This window comes from Paramormyrops kingsleyae, chromosome 1 (assembly GCF_048594095.1).
Source record: "Paramormyrops kingsleyae isolate MSU_618 chromosome 1, PKINGS_0.4, whole genome shotgun sequence".
Taxonomy (NCBI): Eukaryota; Metazoa; Chordata; class Actinopteri; order Osteoglossiformes; family Mormyridae; genus Paramormyrops; species Paramormyrops kingsleyae.
Genome location: NC_132797.1, coordinates 5,712,501 through 5,734,269, shown reverse-complemented (window position 1 = coordinate 5,734,269; position 21,769 = coordinate 5,712,501). Strand labels below are relative to the sequence as shown.

The 21,769-nt window shown below is 47.1% G+C and overlaps 1 protein-coding gene across 2 annotated transcripts; it reads right to left on the bottom strand.

The window, feature by feature from the left end:
* Window positions 1-446: 446 nt before the first annotated feature.
* Window positions 447-16,476, bottom strand: LOC111833258 (inosine-5'-monophosphate dehydrogenase 1b). Of its 2 annotated transcripts, XM_023791336.2 has the most exons (16): window positions 16,408-16,476; window positions 15,837-15,935; window positions 15,674-15,748; window positions 10,418-10,466; window positions 7,303-7,404; window positions 7,132-7,206; window positions 6,773-6,979; window positions 6,268-6,355; window positions 5,298-5,497; window positions 4,754-4,844; window positions 4,572-4,667; window positions 4,333-4,476; window positions 4,091-4,235; window positions 3,854-3,997; window positions 3,564-3,647; window positions 447-2,626 (listed from the first exon to the last, which is right to left on the bottom strand). In XM_023791336.2, exons 1-16 carry the CDS (start codon window positions 16,440-16,442, stop codon window positions 2,605-2,607), a joined length of 1,656 nt encoding a protein of 551 aa, XP_023647104.1. In that variant the 5' UTR covers window positions 16,443-16,476; the 3' UTR covers window positions 447-2,604. The 2 variants fall into 2 exon arrangements, with proteins under 2 accessions (XP_023647104.1, XP_023647107.1); XM_023791339.2 differs by lacking the exon at window positions 15,674-15,748 and having other exon boundaries at window positions 16,408-16,469.
* Between the last annotated feature and the right edge of the window lie 5,293 nt (window positions 16,477-21,769).

Genomic DNA, 21,769 nt, shown 5'->3' with positions numbered 1-21,769 from the left:
TTTGGTACAATACTACAGTATGTGGGTCCTACTGACAACATCTACGAAACTGACTGCAGACAGATGGTCCACATATTATCATTAAACTAGGACATTGATGCATATGTAATAAACTAAAGAATTTCAACTGGTCACCTTAAGACAAAACTATTTAAAGAGTATTTCACTAACTACTCTGAGGTCCTCATTTAAACCAGGGATGGGGAACCTCTTCCAGTGAGGGCCAGTGTGTGCAGGTCTTTGGGATGACCTCTCCATCAGCCAGTAATAAAGCAGTGGTTCTCAACTCCTAGTCCCGGGGACCCACTGTTATTGGCTGATTGAGTATCATCCCAAAAACCCACACCAGCCCTCCATGGAACAGGTGCCCCACCCTTGCTCTAAACATGTAATAGGTTTACTATAAAGTGCACAGCAGTGCAACCCAGGATGAAATATATACAACGTTTTATTTAAAATGCATTTTAATTTTAATTAGCAATAACATTGTGAACGTTTCTTAAAGCTTCGAAATATCCCGTTGCACATCGAAAAACCAAGACGGAAGATGCAACGCGCTTCACTGATGAGCACGAGGAGGACAGCAAGCCGGCGTGACAGAACGGTGCAGCCGGTGGTCCTGATCGCAGAGGGGGCTAAAATCAAGGAGCCGTTATCCGCAAGAACGACACAAAGAAAATTATACTGACCTACATCACATGAAGTCTTTTCCAACAGTGAAAATGAAAAGGCGTTTCCCTCACGGACTCAGAACTTAAGGTTGTGGTGATGTGGTTTTTGCTCAGTTTGTTAATTGTTTGTTATTACATCAGACGGGGCAGTGAAAAGCAGACGTCAGGCAGTTCAGCGTTGCATATGTACGACCAAAAAAAAATTAAAAATATATATATATCCTTTACAGGTGGCAATCTGACTTGTTACATGAAATCTCAATTTTAAAAAACTGCAAGTTAGTAAAGCCACAATAAAACTGGAGATTTGTCCAGCTAACGTTGTCATTTCACCTTAACTACTTAACACAGCGTGAAAAACTGAAAATATACTTAAAATTTTATATTCTAATCAGTCTACAAAAACAACTTATACTCCGAGTATGGCTAGAAAACGAATTTCATACAGCATCTATTACACTTATATCCACAGCATATGTACCGGAACACTCAATACATACTTTTATTTATGCATAAATAACCTTTTGTACAATGTAAACGCTTCTGCTGATACAAATTACTCAAGGTCAAACCAATCAAAACCTGAGAGGCAACTATATCCAAATGGCAGGAAAACAATAATAAAAAAAAATTATCTGTGTTGTAAATTTATTAGATGGAAATAACATTTGTTCCCCGCCGTTGCATTTCCTGTGACCTCTGACATACCTTCTCAGTCAGGATCCAGTAACTCCAGAGAGAGGAGAGTCAACCTTATTTCCACAAGAGAAACTGACTGAAAACTAAACTTAAAAAAAAAAAAAAAAAAAAAAAAGCAACATTTTCATTGCACGAACAAAACTGATGTTTTAGGGACTTGGAAGTTTTGCGGTCGGTCGACTGGGGAAAAGCTGAAGCAGGAACACAAACGGGGATCATTAGGATTTGCTTCGCTCTCCGTCAAAAAAACATTAAATAAAATGATTTGTCACACTTGATCATCTGATTATCACTACATGTAACGTTGTAACGCAAACCCATGACAGAAAAGCAGGCTGGTATATTGCTAGCTAAACAACCACGTTTATTTTGGTTGCATTATTACAGTTGACGAACCCAGGCCTATCTACACAAAAGCATGGTGGTTTAACATACTAACTGGGCAGAAATGAAGGCTGGCTGTACAAATAAATGATAAAATGGTGAAAATAGCACCTATTTACTTGGATTTTTCATGATTTATCTGTACTTTTTAAAAATTATTATTGGTCAAATTCCAGTTTTTGTCTTGGTTCAGCATCACACTGGTAAGGCTCTCAGGTGGAGCATGACCCTGCATTAAGGCTACCATTCGGCGTTTGGTCCCCGCGACACCCTGCGCTGACAGAAACGGACAGCCCGCTGTCCTGGCCTCAGAGTCACGTTTTCCAGGTCCCCGGGTGCCACGGCAGCTACGGAATTACGCTTGCATTACTGTTTAAATCTGGAACTGCGCTGCAACGGACCCTGTCCTGCGTTTCACGTGATAATTTTAACGAACGAGGCTAGATTTTTGGGGTTACGCCATGTATCAGGTTAAACCTGGTCGCCGGTGGATTCCGGATGCTCCGCCCGGCTGTAAACGCTTTCGGAAAGGACTGAGGGACCCATGGTATTTGAAAAAGGATAACATGCATCCAAACGCCCCCCCCCGCCTCTACCCATCACCATCATAATCGCAGTGTTACTTTAGGGTGGGGTACGCTGGCTCAGGGCGCATATGACCGGGGGTGCTTCAAAGCCCAGGTGCTCCACTGGCAAATTGATAGTGCAAATCTGCAGGTGGGGGCAGGAGTAGTGTGTGTGGGGTGTGGGGTTGAGTTAGTTGGGACAGTATCAGACGTGCCCGTTGTGTCTGGTTGCCGCTGGAGATGGGATGTTGGGAGCCAGGCTGGTTGTTGGCCGGCCTCCAGGGTCAGTAAAGCCGTTTCTCGTAACTGTGGAGATACAGAGCAGGGAGGGGCATGTAGGATTCGTTACAGTTGTAGATGTAATTTTTTACTAACAAATTACTTAATTAAAAGAAAAAAAAAAACACTTCATTGGTGTCAGCAATGTACATCGTATCCCAAATTTGTCAAAAAAAAAAACTGATCCCCAAAATGATTGCTTTTGGGTACCATAAGCAATACATTTTATAAACAGGAAACGTAGTAATGCTGAAATAGGCCAAAACACATCAATGCTGTCCTTAAGCCAATTCCCAAGTCTGGTCTGATTCCTGACGGAGGGATTACAAACAGGCTGAACAGCGCTGACACCAAAGGCGGCCGTCCCCAAAGAGCGGGGGGACACAGTCAGAAAGGACCGACTCCTCCCAGAGCTCAAACACGCCCCTCCCAGAGCTCAAACACGCCACCAAATCAGCTGCAGCTACTGAACCGGGTCATTAGTATGGAGGTGACGTACTTACATGGCACAAAGGAATATCTATGGTGCATGCATGAGCAGGGGGGAGAAAAGACATTTTGAAGTCTATTCACCTCTTAAACATGATACCACAAATTAAATACATGCTTTATACTAAAAATGCAGTACGAGTTCTCCAGAGATTTTGCCCGGCTACAGAGTGAGACTATAGTTGCTCTAAAAAGAGCCCCCCCCCCCCCCAAGTCAGCAGTCTGCCTCTCACGTGGATCCTAAGTGGATCCATTAACCATCACCAGCCATTAACAGCCGTCATGCAAGTCAATCACCAAAAGGTTATGAATTTGGATTAAATGCATCTTAAAGTATAAAAGGCAAAAATACAAATTAAAAGGAATTTCAGACCCCAGTAATGGATTCTGGGGACGGGTGAGGGAAGACCCTGTTTGTCTAGCTCCGGTATGAGGGGGACCAAGAGCGCCCCCTGGTGGAGAGGAAGGGACTTACGAGTGCAAGCCGTGAACGCCTCCCTCCACCTGCGCCGACATGGTCCTCTTCTCGAACTTCAGCTCTCCGGAGTACATCATGGAGCTGCAGAGTCATAGGGATGGTTATTCTCCGCTGACACGGACATGAACATGTCTAGGATAAGTGGCTGATAGTTGGATGGTTGGATGGATGCTAAAACTGAAGATGGCCGCGATTCCTTTGCACTCCTCACTTCCATAGACATGGCATTCGTTCGCAGGAACCCGCACACCAGACACACAGCTGTGATTACGGATGGACGCACTTACCGGAGGATGGACAGGCTCTTGGCGCCAATGTCCTGGCAGCCGTGCTGGATGCCAGCGATCAGGTAGGGCGCGAACTTGTGGATGGAGCCCTTGTCCTGCACAGAGCCCGATACCCCCTGGGCCACCTTGACCTTGTCGCCCTCGCTGTGCCAGACAGACAGACAGACAGACAGAGTCACATGACTGCAAAGGGCAAGTGGGTGGGCCAGACTGTTGACACACTAGGGGGCGCCTTACCTGAAGTAGCGCTTCTGGCTACTGCTGTTTGCCTCCATGGCGTCCAGGGAGCCCATCCCACGGTACTTCTTCAGTCGCACGCCGTCGGAGAAGAAGTACTCGCCCGGGGCCTCCGTGGTGGCGGCAAGCAGCGACCCCATCATCACTGTGAACGTAAGGGTCGAGGGGTCGAGGGGTCAGGTATGTTACACGCGATCAGCAGCTTGATCGAAAGGAGCCACTGCTGTCAGATGTGAAGGTACCTGTGGACGCGCCCAGGGAGAGGGCCTTGACCACATGTCCCACCGTCTGGATGCCCCCGTCGGCGATGACCGGGACGCCGAAACGGCGTGCATACTCAGCCACCTTGTAGACGGACGTGCCCTGGGGTCGGCCACAGGCCATGACTGCGGGGATGGTGAGCGGGACACGCAGACAAAATCACTCACATGATCACCGGCAGGGTCGCGGTTCCAGCCCGGAAAGACGCCGGCGCTCCTACCTTCCTGCGTGATGCAGATGGAGCCGCAGCCCATACCCACACGGAGGGCGTCCACGCCGGCATCGATCAGGTTCTTGGCCTGGGCCGCCGTCACCACTGCATGGAGGGAGGGAGGGGGGGGGGGCGCAGCTTAGCACCTAGCTCTCACCACCTGACCCCCGGCCGAGTCGTGACCCACTCACCGTTCCCCCCCACCACTTGCAGCTCCGGGTACTTCTGCTTAATGTAGTTGATCATATTAATCTGGTAGACAGAATTCCCCTGTGACGAGTCCTGTGGTGCAAAATGAATATATTACACCTCACTGTCAACGCACTTCCACTGCCGATTTTTATTTTGGTCCATTTTGCAGTCATTTTATCTTTATTTATTGCAAGGTCATCGGCATGTGGAGCTTTTTGTCATTTTATTCTTTTTATTTTAAATTTTATTCTTATATATTTTTATTCTGTTAAACTGATTTTTCTCTTTGCATTTAAAATTTCATCCAGTACATTCCAGTGGAGAGGAATTTCACTGCACGGTGGTACAGTGTACGACCACGTATGTGACAAACTTCAAACTTTATTTAAATTTTTTTTTTGCAGCCAAAGCGACCTGGTGACATCACTCTGTCCACGTTGGTGACATCACTCTGTCCACGTTGGTGACATCACTCTGTCCACGTTGGTGACATCACTCTGTCGCGTCGGGAGTTACGGCGGCTCCCGTGAAGGTGACACTCACCAGCACCACCACGTCCACGCCGCCCTGCACCAGCAGGTCCAGTCGGTACTTGTCGTCCTCGCGGGTCCCGATGGCGGCACCACACAGCAGCTGCTTGCGCGAGTCCTTGGAGGCCAGCGGATAGTCACGATTTTTCTTCAGGTCCGTGCGGGCTATGATGGCCACCAGCTGGTCGCTGTCGTTCACGATGGGCAGCTTGCCTGGGGGGGGGGACAATGAGAAGCATATCAGTGTTTTCCTGGAGCTGCATTCCCAACACGCACTGCGGCAGAGATATAGGTTTTAGGCCCAGGAAGACCATTAGGGATCCCAGCCCACTCAGAAATGGCATCTTCTCTGCGCAGAGCTCAGAGTAGCACTAGAGAGAGAGAGAGAGAGAGAGAGAGAGAGAGAGAGAGAGCTTTCCCACAGCGATTTGGATCCTTAATTAATAAGCACTGCGTCTAGGATCTAGAATGTTCCGCTGCAGCCTACATCTGTCCAGCTCCAGTATATACTCGGACTGTACAGTGTACCTAAGTAAATACCATGTTATTCATTTGACACTTTGCACTGCGCCCGACACTTCATTGCTAATTGCACGTTAATATGTAATGTCCATGTTCAATGTCCTCTTTCACACTTATGCTATCTGTTAGTGCAGTCTTGGAGTTGGACCAGCAAGCACTTCACTGCACACTGTAAAACCGTGCATGAGACAAAACTGGTTTGATTTCGAAGCTCGGGGTGGCATCCTGTGAAAAACACACCCCTCCCCAAAGGAAAGTCGGAAGGTGGATCGTTTTTGCCAGGTGAGACAACCACAAGCCTCCTATGAACTGGCGTCGAATGTGAGCGCGACAGTGTGGAGGTGAGAGTCACCAGTAGGGGATGAGGTCACTGATACGATCAAGGTCAACGTGAAACCAAATGACATCATCCACCCAGGGACGTCCACCAGCCGAGCCGCATGGGGGGGGCTGGGACTCACCTTTCTTACTCCTCTGCAGGATGTCATTGGCCTCCTTCAGCGTGACACCAGCTGGGGCCACGACCAGGTCCTCACGCTTGGTCATCGCCTGGGAAACAGATCCAGAGGTGATATAGATAACAGAGATATACATAACTAGCAGGAGAGAGGAATGTCCTGCCTGGGTCCCCACGACGGTCACTTTGCCCCACCACCGGTGTAGTGACCACTTGTGGCCAACAGGGGGCAAACCTTGAAATGCATGGTTGCAGTGATAAACCCTGCCACTGGTCGTATCCTGAAAGAGAATAGTTTCAGCCCCAGGATGGACCTACTGCTGCCCGTGTAGCATCCAGCTGTACTTATGATCAAATCACAGGCTGTTTTGGATAAGGGCTGCATGTGAACATGTGATCAGTAAAGCGTCTGACAGTTCGGTTCCTGTTGCCGGTCATGAACGACGGGACTGCAAACATTCCGTCGGAGCGGGATAGTGAAACGGCGAGACAGACGGCCGTGAACACACCTCCTCCAGGGGCCGGCTGTAGTCCTTCTCCGTGAAGAAGTCGATGTCACGGGAGGTGACGATGCCCACCAACTTGCTGCCCATCTTGCCCGTCTCGGTGACGGGGATTCCCGAGAAGCCATGCCGGGCCTTGGCCTCGAACACGTCCCCGACCGTGTGGCGCGGGCTCATCACCACGGGGTCCGTGATGAAGCCCTGCTCGAATTTCTGCCATTGGGGAGAAGGCCTGTCACTCTCCCCTGATTGGTCACATGATCAATCCCAGGAAGCACATTGCACAGGGCAGGAAGGCGGATGCACGGATAGTAAGATACAGTGCCACACGCCTGCTGTCCTTTATTTGAAACCCAGAAACCTACCTTAACCTTCCTCACTTCATTGGCCTGGAACTCCGGAGTACAGTTGTGGTGAATGATTCCGATGCCGCCCATGAGCTGGGAAAAGACAAAAAAAATAAATTAAAAAAATCCTTAGACAAGCTGTTGGAGCTCGAGCACCTTAAGTCTCCACACCCCTCAAAAACAACCTACCGCCATGGCGATGGCCATCGAGGACTCCGTAACCGTATCCATTGGAGATGAGATCAAGGGGGTCTTTAAAGTGATCTTTCTGGTCAGTGCAGAGGTGAGGTCCTGTAACCAAGATCACAGGAAACAAAATAAAATAAAAACTAGCACGATTACTTCTGAAAATGCCCTAGACATGACTGACAGATCATTTTCACACTACACACCTTAATTCCCATTTAATTTATTGGCATGCATCGACATCTTTGTCCACTAGAGGTCAGATCAGCACAGAAGACACTTTCGGCACCTACTCCGCTCTGTAGCTTCCCGTAAATCAGGGCTATTCAAATCACGGTCCTAGAGGCGAGCACTGCTGGTTTTCCAGCCTTCCTTTACCTGTCAGTCAGGGGTGAAGCCTCTGACCAATCAGAATCAGTCATTATTAAACTACCTGGGAGAACTGAAAACAAGGCCTGGATTTGGAATCGAGGTCCAGATTTGAAGAGCCCTGCTGTAAACGATTTAAACAATCAGTAAGAACTGAAATGCTGATCACACAGATGGGAGATCCACTCTCCTGATCTGGAGGTTCGGTAAGAAAAACCGCAGAATCTGTTCTGATTACCCACGAAACGGCTTCATTTACGTGGCCAGTATAGTGGTGGAGATCATTTCACAAAATCCAAAACAAAGGAACAAGACCTTCTAAAGGCAGGAGAGATCAATGAAAGAAAACATATGGACAGTGTTTATTACATAGTTAGGAAACATATTCCAACACACAATAACATTATAGAACTGGTCTTAAAACCAGTGCCCCTCATGAGCAAGAGGCTCCAGCTGTCGCCAGTCACCTGCCGCGCTCCTTGCTGAAGTGGCACAGAGCCTCTCCGATACCAAACAGCTCCTGCTGCTTCGGAATATCGGGACAAAGACAGGCCAACTGCATCCGTGTCCATAAGGACATACATTTACATTTATTTACTTAGTTGAGGAAAGTGCGACCTTCCCAGACAGGACGGAGCCCTAATAGATTCCCACCAAACAAAACTACCAGCCTTCAGACTCCGTTCGGTATTACAGATTATCATCAGCACCCAGCTAACTAATATTTGAAAGCGGCTTTGGGACATCGTGTCCACAGGAGCGAAGTCCTTCCCCGTGAAGGTGTTGGCAGCCATGAGAGGTAACGGGTTCGGAAAGCAGGAAATGCACCACAGTAAGAGAGGTGTGATCTTACCAAATGGTCTCGGAAAGGGTGACTCAGGAAACACAGACGGGCAGAAGGCAGGACCCGGGGCAGCGTGCCAGCCGGCCACACGCGCACACCGACACACACACACACACACACACACACACACACACACACGCTTATCTTTATGTGACTCTCCATTAATTTCTATGGGAATAACCCATAATCCCAACATGACGACCTTAACCCCTATCCAGTCCTAACCTTAACCATAAGTAACCAAACAAAATACAAGACTTCTGACAGTTTTATTTTTTTTATTTATATATATATATACATACACGTCAGTGGCATGACGTCCTTCCTAAACCGGATGTGGAAATCACACAAACACCACACAGAGCCAGGGATGGCAGTCGAACCTACAACCCTGGGGGTGTGAAGCCACAGTGCTGCCCCACAGGACTGGAGCAAATGAAACATCCAAACCCTGGGTGTAAGTCAGCTTCCAAACATCTGTGGCTGATTAACAGATAGCGGAGGATGGCAGAGACAGACTGCCAGTAGACTGAGACAGACTGCCAGCAGACTGAGGCGTCCTCGCCTCAGGCCAGCGTCTGAAACGTGGGCATGGCGGTTTCCTGGGAGGGGGCAGGGGTGGCTCCCCAGAGAGGAATTTGCCACAGTCTGGACAGTCAGACAGCCAGGACAGCGTGGGTGATCAAAAACAACGTAAAGTGGAAGCAAACACCGGCGTTTTCCCAGAGAGGCCCCTCGACTTCATTCTGTCGCTTCTTCAACATTAAACCCAATTAGGCGTAATCCCCTTGGAAAAAAACTTCCAGAAGATCGTGGTGGTCCCCCATCACCCCGCACCCAGGTGGACGTGGAGTTAGTTTCCCTTCCGATGCCATGACACCACTGCATTAACGTAACGACATTACGAGGGATTGGGAGTCGTGGCCAATGGCTGGGTCACCCCTCGCAGGCAAGTCAGGTGCCACGTTCATCCAACGCAACAACAGAATCAATGTGATGACAGATGTGATGATAAATCAGTCCAGGCTACTCTGAGAGGCGAAGTGGCACATATCTATGGTTAACCTCACAATCAAACAGGAATCTAAAGAAAATGATATTCAGATTTAAACTGAAAACACACTAAAAGTTGACACTCATCTTCCCACAACCGAAAATGACAAGGTAAGAAAATGGTTTGTTTTTGAATTTTAGGGCTCCAATATTAGGAACGGCACTTTACAAGAAAGAAGGGAATTCAGTACACGAGCTAAGAGACAAGGGCCTGCTCTTATCTCCTCAGCAGGATTTATGTTTGACTCCCAAGAGGCGACCAGCAGGGAAAGAGTTTGCGACTCGTCTGTGTTCAGTGAGGTCAGACATAAACACAGTCTGCAAGGCAGTGATCAGGAAACCTCTATTCCATTAAAAATAGAGCAAAGCATGTCGTCTCGACTAAGGATGGGGGCCGAGCATGTTGGTAGGAAACGGGAGGTGTGCTGCTCTCTAATTAAAGCGGAGCTGGTGTGAAGCCACACCCCCCCACAAGCTCCGCCCCATCACTCCTCTACCCCGGGAGCCAGGGGAGGGTCGCAGCCGCATGTATAAACAGGTCTGCTGAGGCAGGGCAGCACCCGACAGCGCGGCAAAACCCCGGGGAGGCAGGCGACACAAACAAGGCGGCAAGGCCTGCCGGAGCGGGGAAGGTGTCCCGCCCGCGGGTGGCGACGGGTTCGAGGACAGAAAACAGCTTTGTTTCCACTCTTAGTGCTTGAACTGGCTCACAAAACACAGAAGGCAGGAACCAGACCAGAAGACACAGACGCACACAAACCAAAAGTGTTTTTCCTTTACAGATTTTGGGGAGAAATTACCTTGCCGTGAATGTAAAAATGTAAGCTATTAGATTTTAAATAACAGACTTACCACTTCGTCGGAGGTGAAGTCGATGAAGCCAGGCAAGATCAGGAAATCACTGGCGGGAGAGAAATCGGGAGACAGAGGTCAGGGCATGGCGGCAATTAGCAAATATGTTAGCGGCGGCCAATCGGAAGCTCCGTAGCGATTTTAAGCCATATCACAAGACACGTGAGCTACGATGGAGATGCCAGAATGTTAGGAAAACAGTCTCATTACATTTGCAACCCAGGACATGAATAATGAAAAAAATACAGAAACAGCACATGGTTTTAATCTGAGACTCCTCAGAGACTCCTCAGAGACTGCGAGTCTAAGCAGTCCATGAACGCCAACCCAGTGGCATAACACCAGTGACCCTCGCTATGGGAAACGCGTGTCAGTGAGGGAGGGGCACGATTTGGAAGAGCTCGAGCCCACAAACAAGCAGAAAGGGAGGAGGTGGAGAGCAGCCTTGTCCCGGGACAAATGCCAGCGGCTAAATGCAGAAACCACAGAATAGTGACCCCACCCCGAGCAGGTCAGTCTGGTTCTGCTCCGCGCAGAATAAGGCGCACAGTGATCTGCGCGGGGGTCCAGGCTGGGTCCCGCGCTGTTGCTAAACCTCCAGACAAGAACCACGAGGCTATCAAACATGGAGCAAAAATAATACATAAGAAAACGGCTTCAGCTCCTCGGCCCGGATGATCCAGAGAATTCACTCATGGTGGATCGGAATCTCGTGGACCCAGTGCAACTCCTGATTAACCATCTGCACGAACATCAGCAGAAAATCGCCAGCACGCGATTTCAGGAGGCTAACGATGTCAGCATAGCTTCCCTAAACCACGTCTCTGTTTTCCTGGAAGCGTTTAGCTGGTTCAGGATCACAGAGAGTTTACAACCTATCCCAGGGCAACACAGGGCACGAGGCATAACCCTAACCCTAACCACAATAACCCAAATCATAACCATGATAACCCTAACCCCAACCTAGCCATAACCATCTAACCTCAACCATCAGAAACTAAACAAAATACCAGACTTTTGCATATTTTAGTTTTCTGATTGCAGTGACAGATTTTGATAAAACTGAGGTTTATAAAAGTAAGACGTTTCACCACATTGTGGAGGAACATTTGGTCCCCACAATGTGATTAATACCCCCCCCCCCAAATAAACACACACAAAATCAGTCACACACTGCAGGCAACTGAGACACACACTGACCAGACCTCATGTTTTTGGAACACAGGAGGAAACCTTGGTTAAAATAAAATAAATAAATAAATCATGGAAATATGGGGAAAACATGTCAACTCCCCACACAGACAGAGGGAGCAGGAATCAATCCCCGGGGTGTGAGGATGCAAAACTACCCAAAGTCGACCAAAAGCCAAATTCAACCTCCCACACTCAAAATCCCTTGATGCCAAAAATTTTGCTCCTGGGTTCACAGTTTTTAAAATCTCAGGTGGATCTTCCTGAAAATCCAGACTGACAGCTTCGTCTGACGGACCAGCCAGGACACGGGAAAGGGAAGCCTTTCTGGGCCCCAACACAGAGCACCACTCAACTTATATATTTATTATATATTACAATTTATATAATGTAATTTCTCTTTTTTACTACTACTTTACTTCTTACCCCTTTTCTTCTACTTTTGCACGGCCAATTAAGGGCGACTCGGAGATACATTTCACTGCATGTTGTACTGTATGTGACAAATAAATCTCGTGAGTCTTGAATTGAACTCGTCTTTGGGAGCTTGGAGCAAAGACAGAGGAGCGAACGCGGGACGCGGCGACAGGGATCTCGGAATAAGCCGGAAGAGCAGGAAACAAAATCCTGAGAAGAGGCATGCAGAAAGCCAGCAGCAGAACATGCCGAGTGCTCCCCCGTAATCCATCATCCTTGGGCGGCCGCCTCGTAACTCCTAGGCATGCACTCAGAGTTCTCCAAACAATGTTATAGTAAAAGCACACAAAGTTATACAGGAATCTGTCGATTCATCTAGTAATAATTTATATTATATTACATAATTAGCAGGAATCAACCAGTCACTGCCAGATGCACACTCAGTGACAAAGGCAGTTTAACACACCACTTAATTTAAGTGGCATGTCTTTGGATGGACACACACACACACACACACACACACACACACACCATGCCATTCCTCCGCCCTGACACAGTCTTGCACGATGTGTGATGTTAATGTCAACATCGCATTTCATCCACATGCGACCGTCGCATCTCAAGGACCATGATAGTCTGGTGGCTTCAAGCATCGATAAGCTGCGCTAAAACCTTTTTTTAACTCCCTGGAAACAAAACGCTTTATTTTAACGATCATGTTCCTTTTCAAAATTATCTACCATATGTAAAAATACATTTTAAAAAATCAGTCTAAAGCTTACCGCCGCCGCTTTTGCATGAGCTCTGCTCACACGCTACGTATCACAGGGTTGCCAAATCTCAGGCACCTGCCATGAGACTCACGCTTTCTGAATCACGCAACAAATATTACGCCAAATCTATATTATTCCATTATTAACCTACAATTTGCTACACTTGAAGCGTTGGGGCAGCTTGCAAACCATACAGAATATTTACAAGGTAATAAAACTTTTACATACATGTAAATGCCTGTGCAGACTCGTCTGGAATTGAAAACCTCACATCCGCTAGCTGACCAAACGTGGCAACCCTGTATTCTGCAAGATTGCGGCTAAGTCACAGGTTGACCTTCGCTTATTTTGACATACAGGAATGATAGAAAGTAAATTAAGCAAAATAATTTAAGTCAATGTGATGACAATTCAGGCCAGGCTACTCAGAGGCGAAGTGGCGCATATCTATGGTTAACCTCACATTAGTTTCCAAATATCTGTGGTGATATTTACATTCTGCTTTGCAATACTTACAGACGATTATATTTCCATTCACTGTTAATGTGAATGAAATTACTTGGACCCTAATACGCTATGGCCGTCTTCCTTCCGCCATATTGCCGAGCGACCGAGAAGGAAAATTTTAAATTGATGCTTTTTAAGTAACCGAGTTTAATCAAGTAATCGTGACAGCTCTACACTGTTCATATTCATTTATTCATACTTTAGTCTTATTCCAAAGTACAGTCATGCCTTCAGGCGCGAGGGTTAGGGCTGGAATTACCAAAACCGCAAATGTCAAATTCGTGCATCTGGAGGGGCGACTGCATTACGTACAACACGAGTCGTCTAGGGACTGGAGTTTGCAAGATTCTGGTTAGAAATCAAAGCCTAACCCCGAACACCTTGTGATTCATAAGCCGTTCAGTGGCCTCTGGTGGTACACAGAGCTCTGACACCCATTTACAGACCCCCTCCCCACATTCCTCTAACGGTACTGCCATAAGACACTTACCGTTAAGTACAATAAAGAGAGTGTACAATGTCAGATACTAGAACAGAATATCAACAGGAGATCCAGTATACGCCCCAGTGAACTTAAAAAAAAACAAAATACAGCCGACTAAAAGCACTGTATTTCAGTCCGCCGTGATGTGCAGCTTTTGATGGGCAGCAAAGCCGACGTCCGACTCCACATCATTTCCCCAGCAAGGGCGTCACCAGTACACACACAGTACTCCCTGGGGTGTTGAGGTACGTTCCGTGGGGCACGTTCTGAAACCCGAAGGCTGAAGACTTGCCAGGGACACAGTTGTAGATTCCTGCATATGTATGAACAAGCTGTCTGACTGAGAAACGCCACTTAGCTGTGACTTAAATTACTCAAACATGCATATGTGAAACGAATGTGTTGTGATTTAATTAGCAACATGTTTTAAAGGTCATCCATACATGCTTAGAACAAACCTGTTATTTTTACTATTATTAATTATTTCAAGAACTGCAGATTTTAAACAAACTTTCATTTACAGGAACAAAAAAAAAAAACAAAAACAAACAAACAGTAAAAACCAAGCACAAATATACACGGTTGCTATGGAGACCACTGAGCAGTTGCTAAGCAGCCGGGGCTGACCTCAGTAACACCTGCCTGGGTGCTATGCTGATATCTCAGGACCATATTTCTTTGTGATACTGGCAGACTGGGAGCCTCACCACCTCCTCTGCTCACATCTCTGCATCCAGAGCCTCCACAGGAGCACAGGCTCGGATGCGGCCTCAGAACAGAAGCCCACGATTTAACTCCCACAAGCCAAAGGCACAGTTTTTGGGTACACCAGCATACACAACACACTGCATCCTCCCTGGCATCTATCCCACCCAGAGTTCCACGTGCCTCCCGACAGGTCCCAGATCAGTGACACTATTCAAAGTCATCATCACACCAGCATATGTACAGACATGCACCTTTCCCCGGCACAAACCCAACAGAACTAGCACAGCCCCCAACAGACAGCACTCCAGACCGAATTCGGCGAATCAGACATGTCTCCCTAATGCTCACATGTGCAACATGCAGATTATATAACTCAACCAGAGGCCTTCCTGAAGTACTTTTTATAGCAAATCAAATATTATCGGGCAAGGTTCAGTACGCCCCAAGAAAAAGTACCACAGCACAAAATCTCTCCCTCAGACCCGCACACAAACATGGCAACCATGCGTTACGCAAACACAACCCATCCAGAGAAAAGCAAACTACACCCCCACACCATCACACCTTAAACTCCCCACACAGATGGCCTTAAGTCAAGACAAAGGGATATTTACAGAGCCCACAGTCGGTTAAGTGAATACACATCCCGAAATGAAAAACGTGGAGAACAATCCATTCTGTCAAAGGTGCCATGCTGGTTTTGACAAATGAGTGCAACTTTGCTTTCATAAATTATGATTCTGGGATCATGCAAAGCAATATTCAGTTGGCACAGGCAAGGGAGTAGGAGAGAGTTTAATATTGCTTGGTACACAGCTTAATAATTTGCATGCAAAGGTCTATTGTTTGGGGAGGACAAATGAAGCCAAATTAAATATTGGGAGATACACGTCTCCCGCGATTTCTACACCCCTGGGCACACGACTATATAAACAGACGGGAAAGTCCGATTTCTGTATATAGGTGTGTGTTTAAGCCAGTGGATTGAGTCGGTGTCATTACGCCAAAATGATAAGCAGTTCACCGGGTGGTGACTGCACAGAACGGAAGGCATGGCCTCATGGATCAAAGCAGATTGATGTAGAGGAAAGAGGTGTTTAAAAAGAGGAGCTTTGGAGCAGATGTCTGTCGTTGTCGGAGAAGGTGGCAGCGATGCACAAAGCCGAGGCTCCTTACTTGTAAGTCAGTCCGTCCCCGTTAGCGATCAGCTGCTCGGCTGTGAGTCCATCAGCATCGGACTGCTGAGCTGATCTGCGGTTTAAGACGCTGCGTTTTTGTCCCCGTTTCATGCGGATCGTGTAAGCAAACGGGGCGCCGGCGACAGACCGGGCCGACTTACTTGTAGGTCAGTCCGTCTCCGATGGAGAAAAGCTGCTGGGCTGAGAGCCCGTCGTCGGGGACGTAGCCAGTGCCTCCGGTGATCAGATAATCCGCCATGCTACCGGGAAAAGAAAGGGGAGACAGAGTAAAATGCACGGCCCGGAGCCTCCTCGCTTGTGTAAAGAGCCGAAATGCACGGATTTCTTTTTTAATAATCTGCATGAAATGCAGAAAAATCACACTCGCCCCAATCCCCCCCACCACCACCAGCACCACCGAAACCCAGCCTGACGCCACCGGATTCCCTAAGGTCTACTGGACAGACTGTCTCTGAAATATAAAAGTAGACCAAGCTATTTTTTTTTTTTTTTTTAATCATGTCTGCACCGTAGTTCCCCACGCCCGAAACCAGCAACGAATCGCTGTAACGTCGCATATTTCCGCACAACGCGGCCGTCCGGCTACGAAGAAACGGCCCAGTGACCTAGATCGCATGATCACACAGACGATGTACAATCAAATATAAAACATACGCGGAATTATCATCAACGGAACAAACAAGATATATATATATATATTGCAAAAAGTACATTTTAAAAGGCAGAAGCACTAATTCATTACACATCGGCTGAAATAAACACACGTGCCTCCCATGCGCCGAGCACGTTTTCGCCGATCCTTCCCTCAAATACGCAGCACTGAAAACCAGGAAATAAAAATGCATGAGCCTTCTGCGTCCTGAAAATGCTTTTTAATACAAAAAAAATAAAGGATTTTCAACCACAGCAGGGAAACAAGCCCGATTTCTGCTTTATACCTTTAGAAATGAAACTGAAGCCGTCTCTCTTCGGGCGTTATCGTGAGACTGAAGCCTCCGGCAGGAAAGACGGCGAGACAAAGGCAGATATAATAACCCAATATCGGAGACACCGATGAAGCCCTTGCCCCTTTGCAGCCTTTACGCCCGGCGACGCTGGACGACGGTCCCGATCTCTTATTGCCCCCCTGGTCCGGAGCTGGATGTGGCGCCCTGCTCGCAAACAGCGTCGCGCCTTTCAGCCTTGTCACATGTCTCTGTAAGGGTACTTTTTTAACTCCTTAATCCCATTCCTGCATTAGTCCAAACTGCATCTACGTGCAACACAGGGAGCCTATTCTTTTGCAGTGACACTAATATCTTTTAATATCTCACATGTAATGCGGTGTTGCTGCTAACTTAAATCGCTTGAGACTTTGCATGGCATTTTAAACTTGCTAATTACTTTGAACTCATATTGCTTAAAATGTACGTGCGAATGCGTTTAATTGGAACTTGTTTAAAAATCAAAAATATGTAGGAATTATAGTAACTCGTTTATACAGATCGCATTATCTGCTTACAAAGTTCAGCCCCTTAAATGAATCGCTTGTATTTTTAAACATGCATGGAAATTTCCAACGGTGGTTTAGCGGGTATATAGTGCTGAGGTCGGGCACATGGGGTTTGGGCTTGATTCAAGCATCCAGATCTGTGCGGCAACAGCGATCAGCATGTTCTCGTGTTTGTGCGGGTCCAGTCATGCAGTTTGGCAAACTGACACCTGTACGTCACCCAGCGTGTGCGTGTCCTGCGACGGACTGGTGTCCCTAGTGTGTCCAGGGTCACCTCAACCCCTGTATTGAATAAAATTTAATGCCAGATGTATGTACCAGATGTATGTAAAATAATCTTAATCAATATATGTCGCTAGGGCTGTATCTGTGCTGGCGATGCCAACTATGAAGGTGAAACAAACATATAAAATGACCCCTCAAAGGAACTACAGACACTCTGTCACACACAGCGAATGTCTGATTAGATTAATGTCACGTAGCTTTTGACATGTCGCTTCAGTGTCATGAGGATGATGCAGCGGTTGAAGATAACTTGTCTCGGCGGTAGATCGGCAGTCTCCCTCCCAATCCAGGCGTTAAAATACCTGGCTTTACTCCTGGTTTGCATGCCTGTTTACCTCCAGATTGGGAAACACTTGATATCCGAATTAAAGTTTCTTCTCTCGATTCCCGTATAAATTGGATTCATTCACTGTCTTAGATTAATCATTCCTATATAGACCCGTGATGGCAGGAGTTCCCCCAGTGCCACGGTGGGGCAGATTAAGCCTGCAGCCCTGTAAAACAAAGGCAGCTTTTGCCCCTTAGGAGAGACGCAGATATATTTTAAGGTAATTATAGGCATGTAGCTGAATCGGCCTGAAAGCCCTCAGGGTTCATCGTTAAAATTACACAGCCGTATGTTGTGATTACGTGGGTAAAAAAAAAAAGATAATATGGCCTTTTCGCTTAGTCATACGAGACTGGGAGACTGGGCACCATCTGTACTGGGGGAGTAAAATGAAGGAGTGTTGTATATGGCGTTTTCTGGAGTTAAGTAACTGAACTATAATAATTTTGGCCAGCTAATAAACCACTATGAACATGCAGCCAAGGTATTGATGTTATTGTGAAATGCCATGTGCGACATTATTTTGAAGATGTTAATAAACACGTGGGGTAAGTGTAAATAAGAAAAGCAAATCAAATAAATTATTTGAATAAGGTTAGTTTCACAGTTTCAATAAAAAATGTACAATGACATGAAGTTGCTGTTTCACACATAATTCATACATATTGAATATGTTGGACCCAAGATCCTGCTTTGCCTAGCTTTGCCCCCCTTATTTTCTACAGCTTGTGTATATATATATATATATATATATATATATATAGTCAAATGCAGGGTAGCCCCTTCCTTTGATGTGGGTTTGTGTTGTTTGTGCGCCACATCACCATACACAGGGGTGCCTTTCCTTCCCCAACCCCCAATATTGATGAGCCTAAGCTAGGACGTCTGATGTTCTATTTACTGCACTATTTTTGTGAAATAAATTTGGTTCAGAATGTTCAAAAATTGTGTCATGACATAATTACCAAGGAAAAATGTGGGCCTTGAGGCAAAACTGCTGAGAAGCGCAGCTTTAATGCGCACACATGATTATACTGATATCATAAGCGAGACGTTCCCAGTCAGCAGCAGAAAAGCGCTGCTGGGATGTGCTTCGGTAAAGTGGCTGCCCTCGACATCACTGCAGTGCTCTATGGATCCCATGAAGGGGGAGATTAAGCCGGCTGGGTGGCTGGTAGAGACAGGGATTTGGGTATTTTTTCACTCCGCAAATCACATCTGAATATATATACTCAGTTTCATCAGTCTAATCCTGCACTGCTTTTTATTCCAGATCCACTTAGTGAAATTTAATCGTGAAGCCAGGAGCCTGTGATCCGGAAACCTCACCTGGACATTAATGTACCAAAAATCACATACGACTGAGCGTTCAGCTCCTACGTGCTGTAGAAAGTGCCCAGAGCTGGAGGCAAGACCATTAACCACACCTGAGGGGGTTCTTGGACCGATCAGAGTCATAGATCTTCACATCCTGACAATAGAGGTCAGGGTCCCTCTATAAATCACTCAGCACAGACGGTTTGAGGTTTTCCTATAAGAGCAACTTGTAGACTCTTCTGGGAGAAAGAAAAATCATTGAAAATGGCAACATATGTAATCTTTGGGAAATTTTGCATTTGGCAACAGCTTAATTCCCTCTAATTTCCCTCATTCCTGAGGTACTTGAGGCTGCATTTTTCCTACATGTCTTCAGCAGGCCCAAACAGTGGGCTCTCTCACTGGCTTGTGCAAGAAGCTTATATGAGGTGACATTAGGTAAGAGCAGGGCTACTTTGCTGATGGACTAAGAAATAAACATGGTAGTTTGGTTAAGTTTTGGCCAATATTTAAAGGCAAGTCATGCATTTGGACATGGAGAAGGTCAGCATTAATCAGGAAATGGGAAATGTTCCTCTACCCCTGTGGATTCTGCTCCTTCAGAATCTAGATGGAGGGAAGGTTCCCAGAGAAGGAGATATGTCACATATTTAAAGTCTTTCACAAATGTATAGGAGATTAACCTCATATTTGTCAGAGAATGTGCCAATAGCTTGTTGTAAAATATATACACGTGGCAGAGAGTCTCCAAACGTATTTCTGAATGAAGAAAAAAAGACAGATCTACCAGTTTATCCCTCCATCCATCCATCCCCTAACCACCCATCATGCTCGGCGTCATGGCAGATTGGCAGAAATAAGAAATACGCAAAATCAGCTAATACTGACAGCTTGTACTGAAACAGGAACACTGGAATGAACAGAATGTAAAACAAATGAATAACAACCACAGTAACAAAAATAACAGCCGTTTAAATGCTTAAGTATTGACCTTAGTGCCTTTGCCACAGGTTATGGCAGGAAGCTGCGTATCTCTTGCCAGCTGACTAGGGGCCATGTTTCTAATATTACATTTCTTGCTTTTCTTGCAAACACCACTGTGATGATCAAAGGCAGCCTGACACACGACGGTCCCTGTAACTGCACTTTCCCGGATAAAAGGCCGCCTGGCCCAGACACTGCATTTTTTATCCCTGCCATAATGAACGCTCCGTTTCCACGTGAACCGCTCTTTGTAGCGTTGCGTTTTGTGTTCATTTCGCTCCTTTCATATGGAGCCCAGCAGATGTGTAATTTCTCTGGCTAAAGACCAAAGGAGAGTGAAATAGCAATTTTAGTTGTGTGTTTCCGTGGGGTTGCACTTTCGCTGGGCTGTTATTCCCTCTAAAGAGAAACTTAGTACTGGTGCTGATTTTATTATCTATAAATTTAGACTCCCCCCCCATTTAATTTTTGCAAATGTAAAATATCAAGTGAAATATGTTAGTGAGACTTGCATGTGAAATGGATGCGCGCAGTTTGAGTTCATGTCAAGGACTCATCCATTCATGTGATCGTCGTTGGCGTTGACGTTAGCAGCTAACGCTAAGCCGCCCAGTGGTGGGTGCTGGTTTACTCACCTCTCTGGCTCGTAGCCCGCCTGGATGCGGGTGGCGGTATAGCGCTGGGCGGCAGTCTCATGCCCATGCACATGGACGGCTGGCCGGCGAATGTGTCGGGCAGGATCCGCATCCGTCGGCATCCTCCACCAATCCACGTCCCCTTCACCTCCGAGCCGGTCATACCTGTGGCCCTCCATCTTCGAGAAATCCAGAGCAGCGGCCTCTCTTGTTCCTCCTGCCGTCCGACCCCTGCGCCCCTGCTGCGCGATCTGCCTCAAGTCTCTGCAGACCCGCGGTCATACAGTGGGTCTCGAAACAATTCACATGTGGTGCTCGGATAAAGAGAGAGACAGCAGGACGCCCAAGCGGCAGCGGGGGGGGGGGGGGGGGGTGGCTCTGCTGAAAAACAATAACTAAAAACAATATTATCTTACTGAGCACATCGTGTCCCGTGGATCGTTTATGTTCTCCAACCTTCGTTTGCTGGGACTCCTCCCAATCGTCAGCTGTCTTTCCGACTCTCTCGGAACAGTCTGCAGACGATAGAGGAACCCAGGAGCAGATCCGGCAGAGAAATGAGGGGTGATGCCCGGCGGGGTTGTAGCGGCAGCCGCGGGGCAGGGAGGCGGGGGGCGAGGACTGTGGCGGCGGGATGCTCCGATGAGGAGGGCGCTCAGCTCTGGTGTACACCCCGGGGAAGCTCCCAGCTTAACTCTGCTCCTGACCAGAGCAGACGTCACTCTTCACAAAGAGGATTGGAGAACTAAAAAAAAAAGGGGGGGGGGGGGCAGGGGTATATATGGGGGGGTGGTGGAATGGGACAAAATGAAAACACTTAAAGATACTCATTTTCCACTCCCAAGCCTACCCCAGCAGTAAAGATGATGCACCCTTACGTTTGTGTGCATGTGTGTGTGTGCGTGTGTGTGTGCGTGTGAAGGCCCTTTCTCTCCAGGGAACTCCCTGAAGGGTAAACCCACTGAGGAATCACTGCACAAACACGGTCACAGGGAAAACACAGGCCCTGATGTTCACCTGGGCTTTCATCAG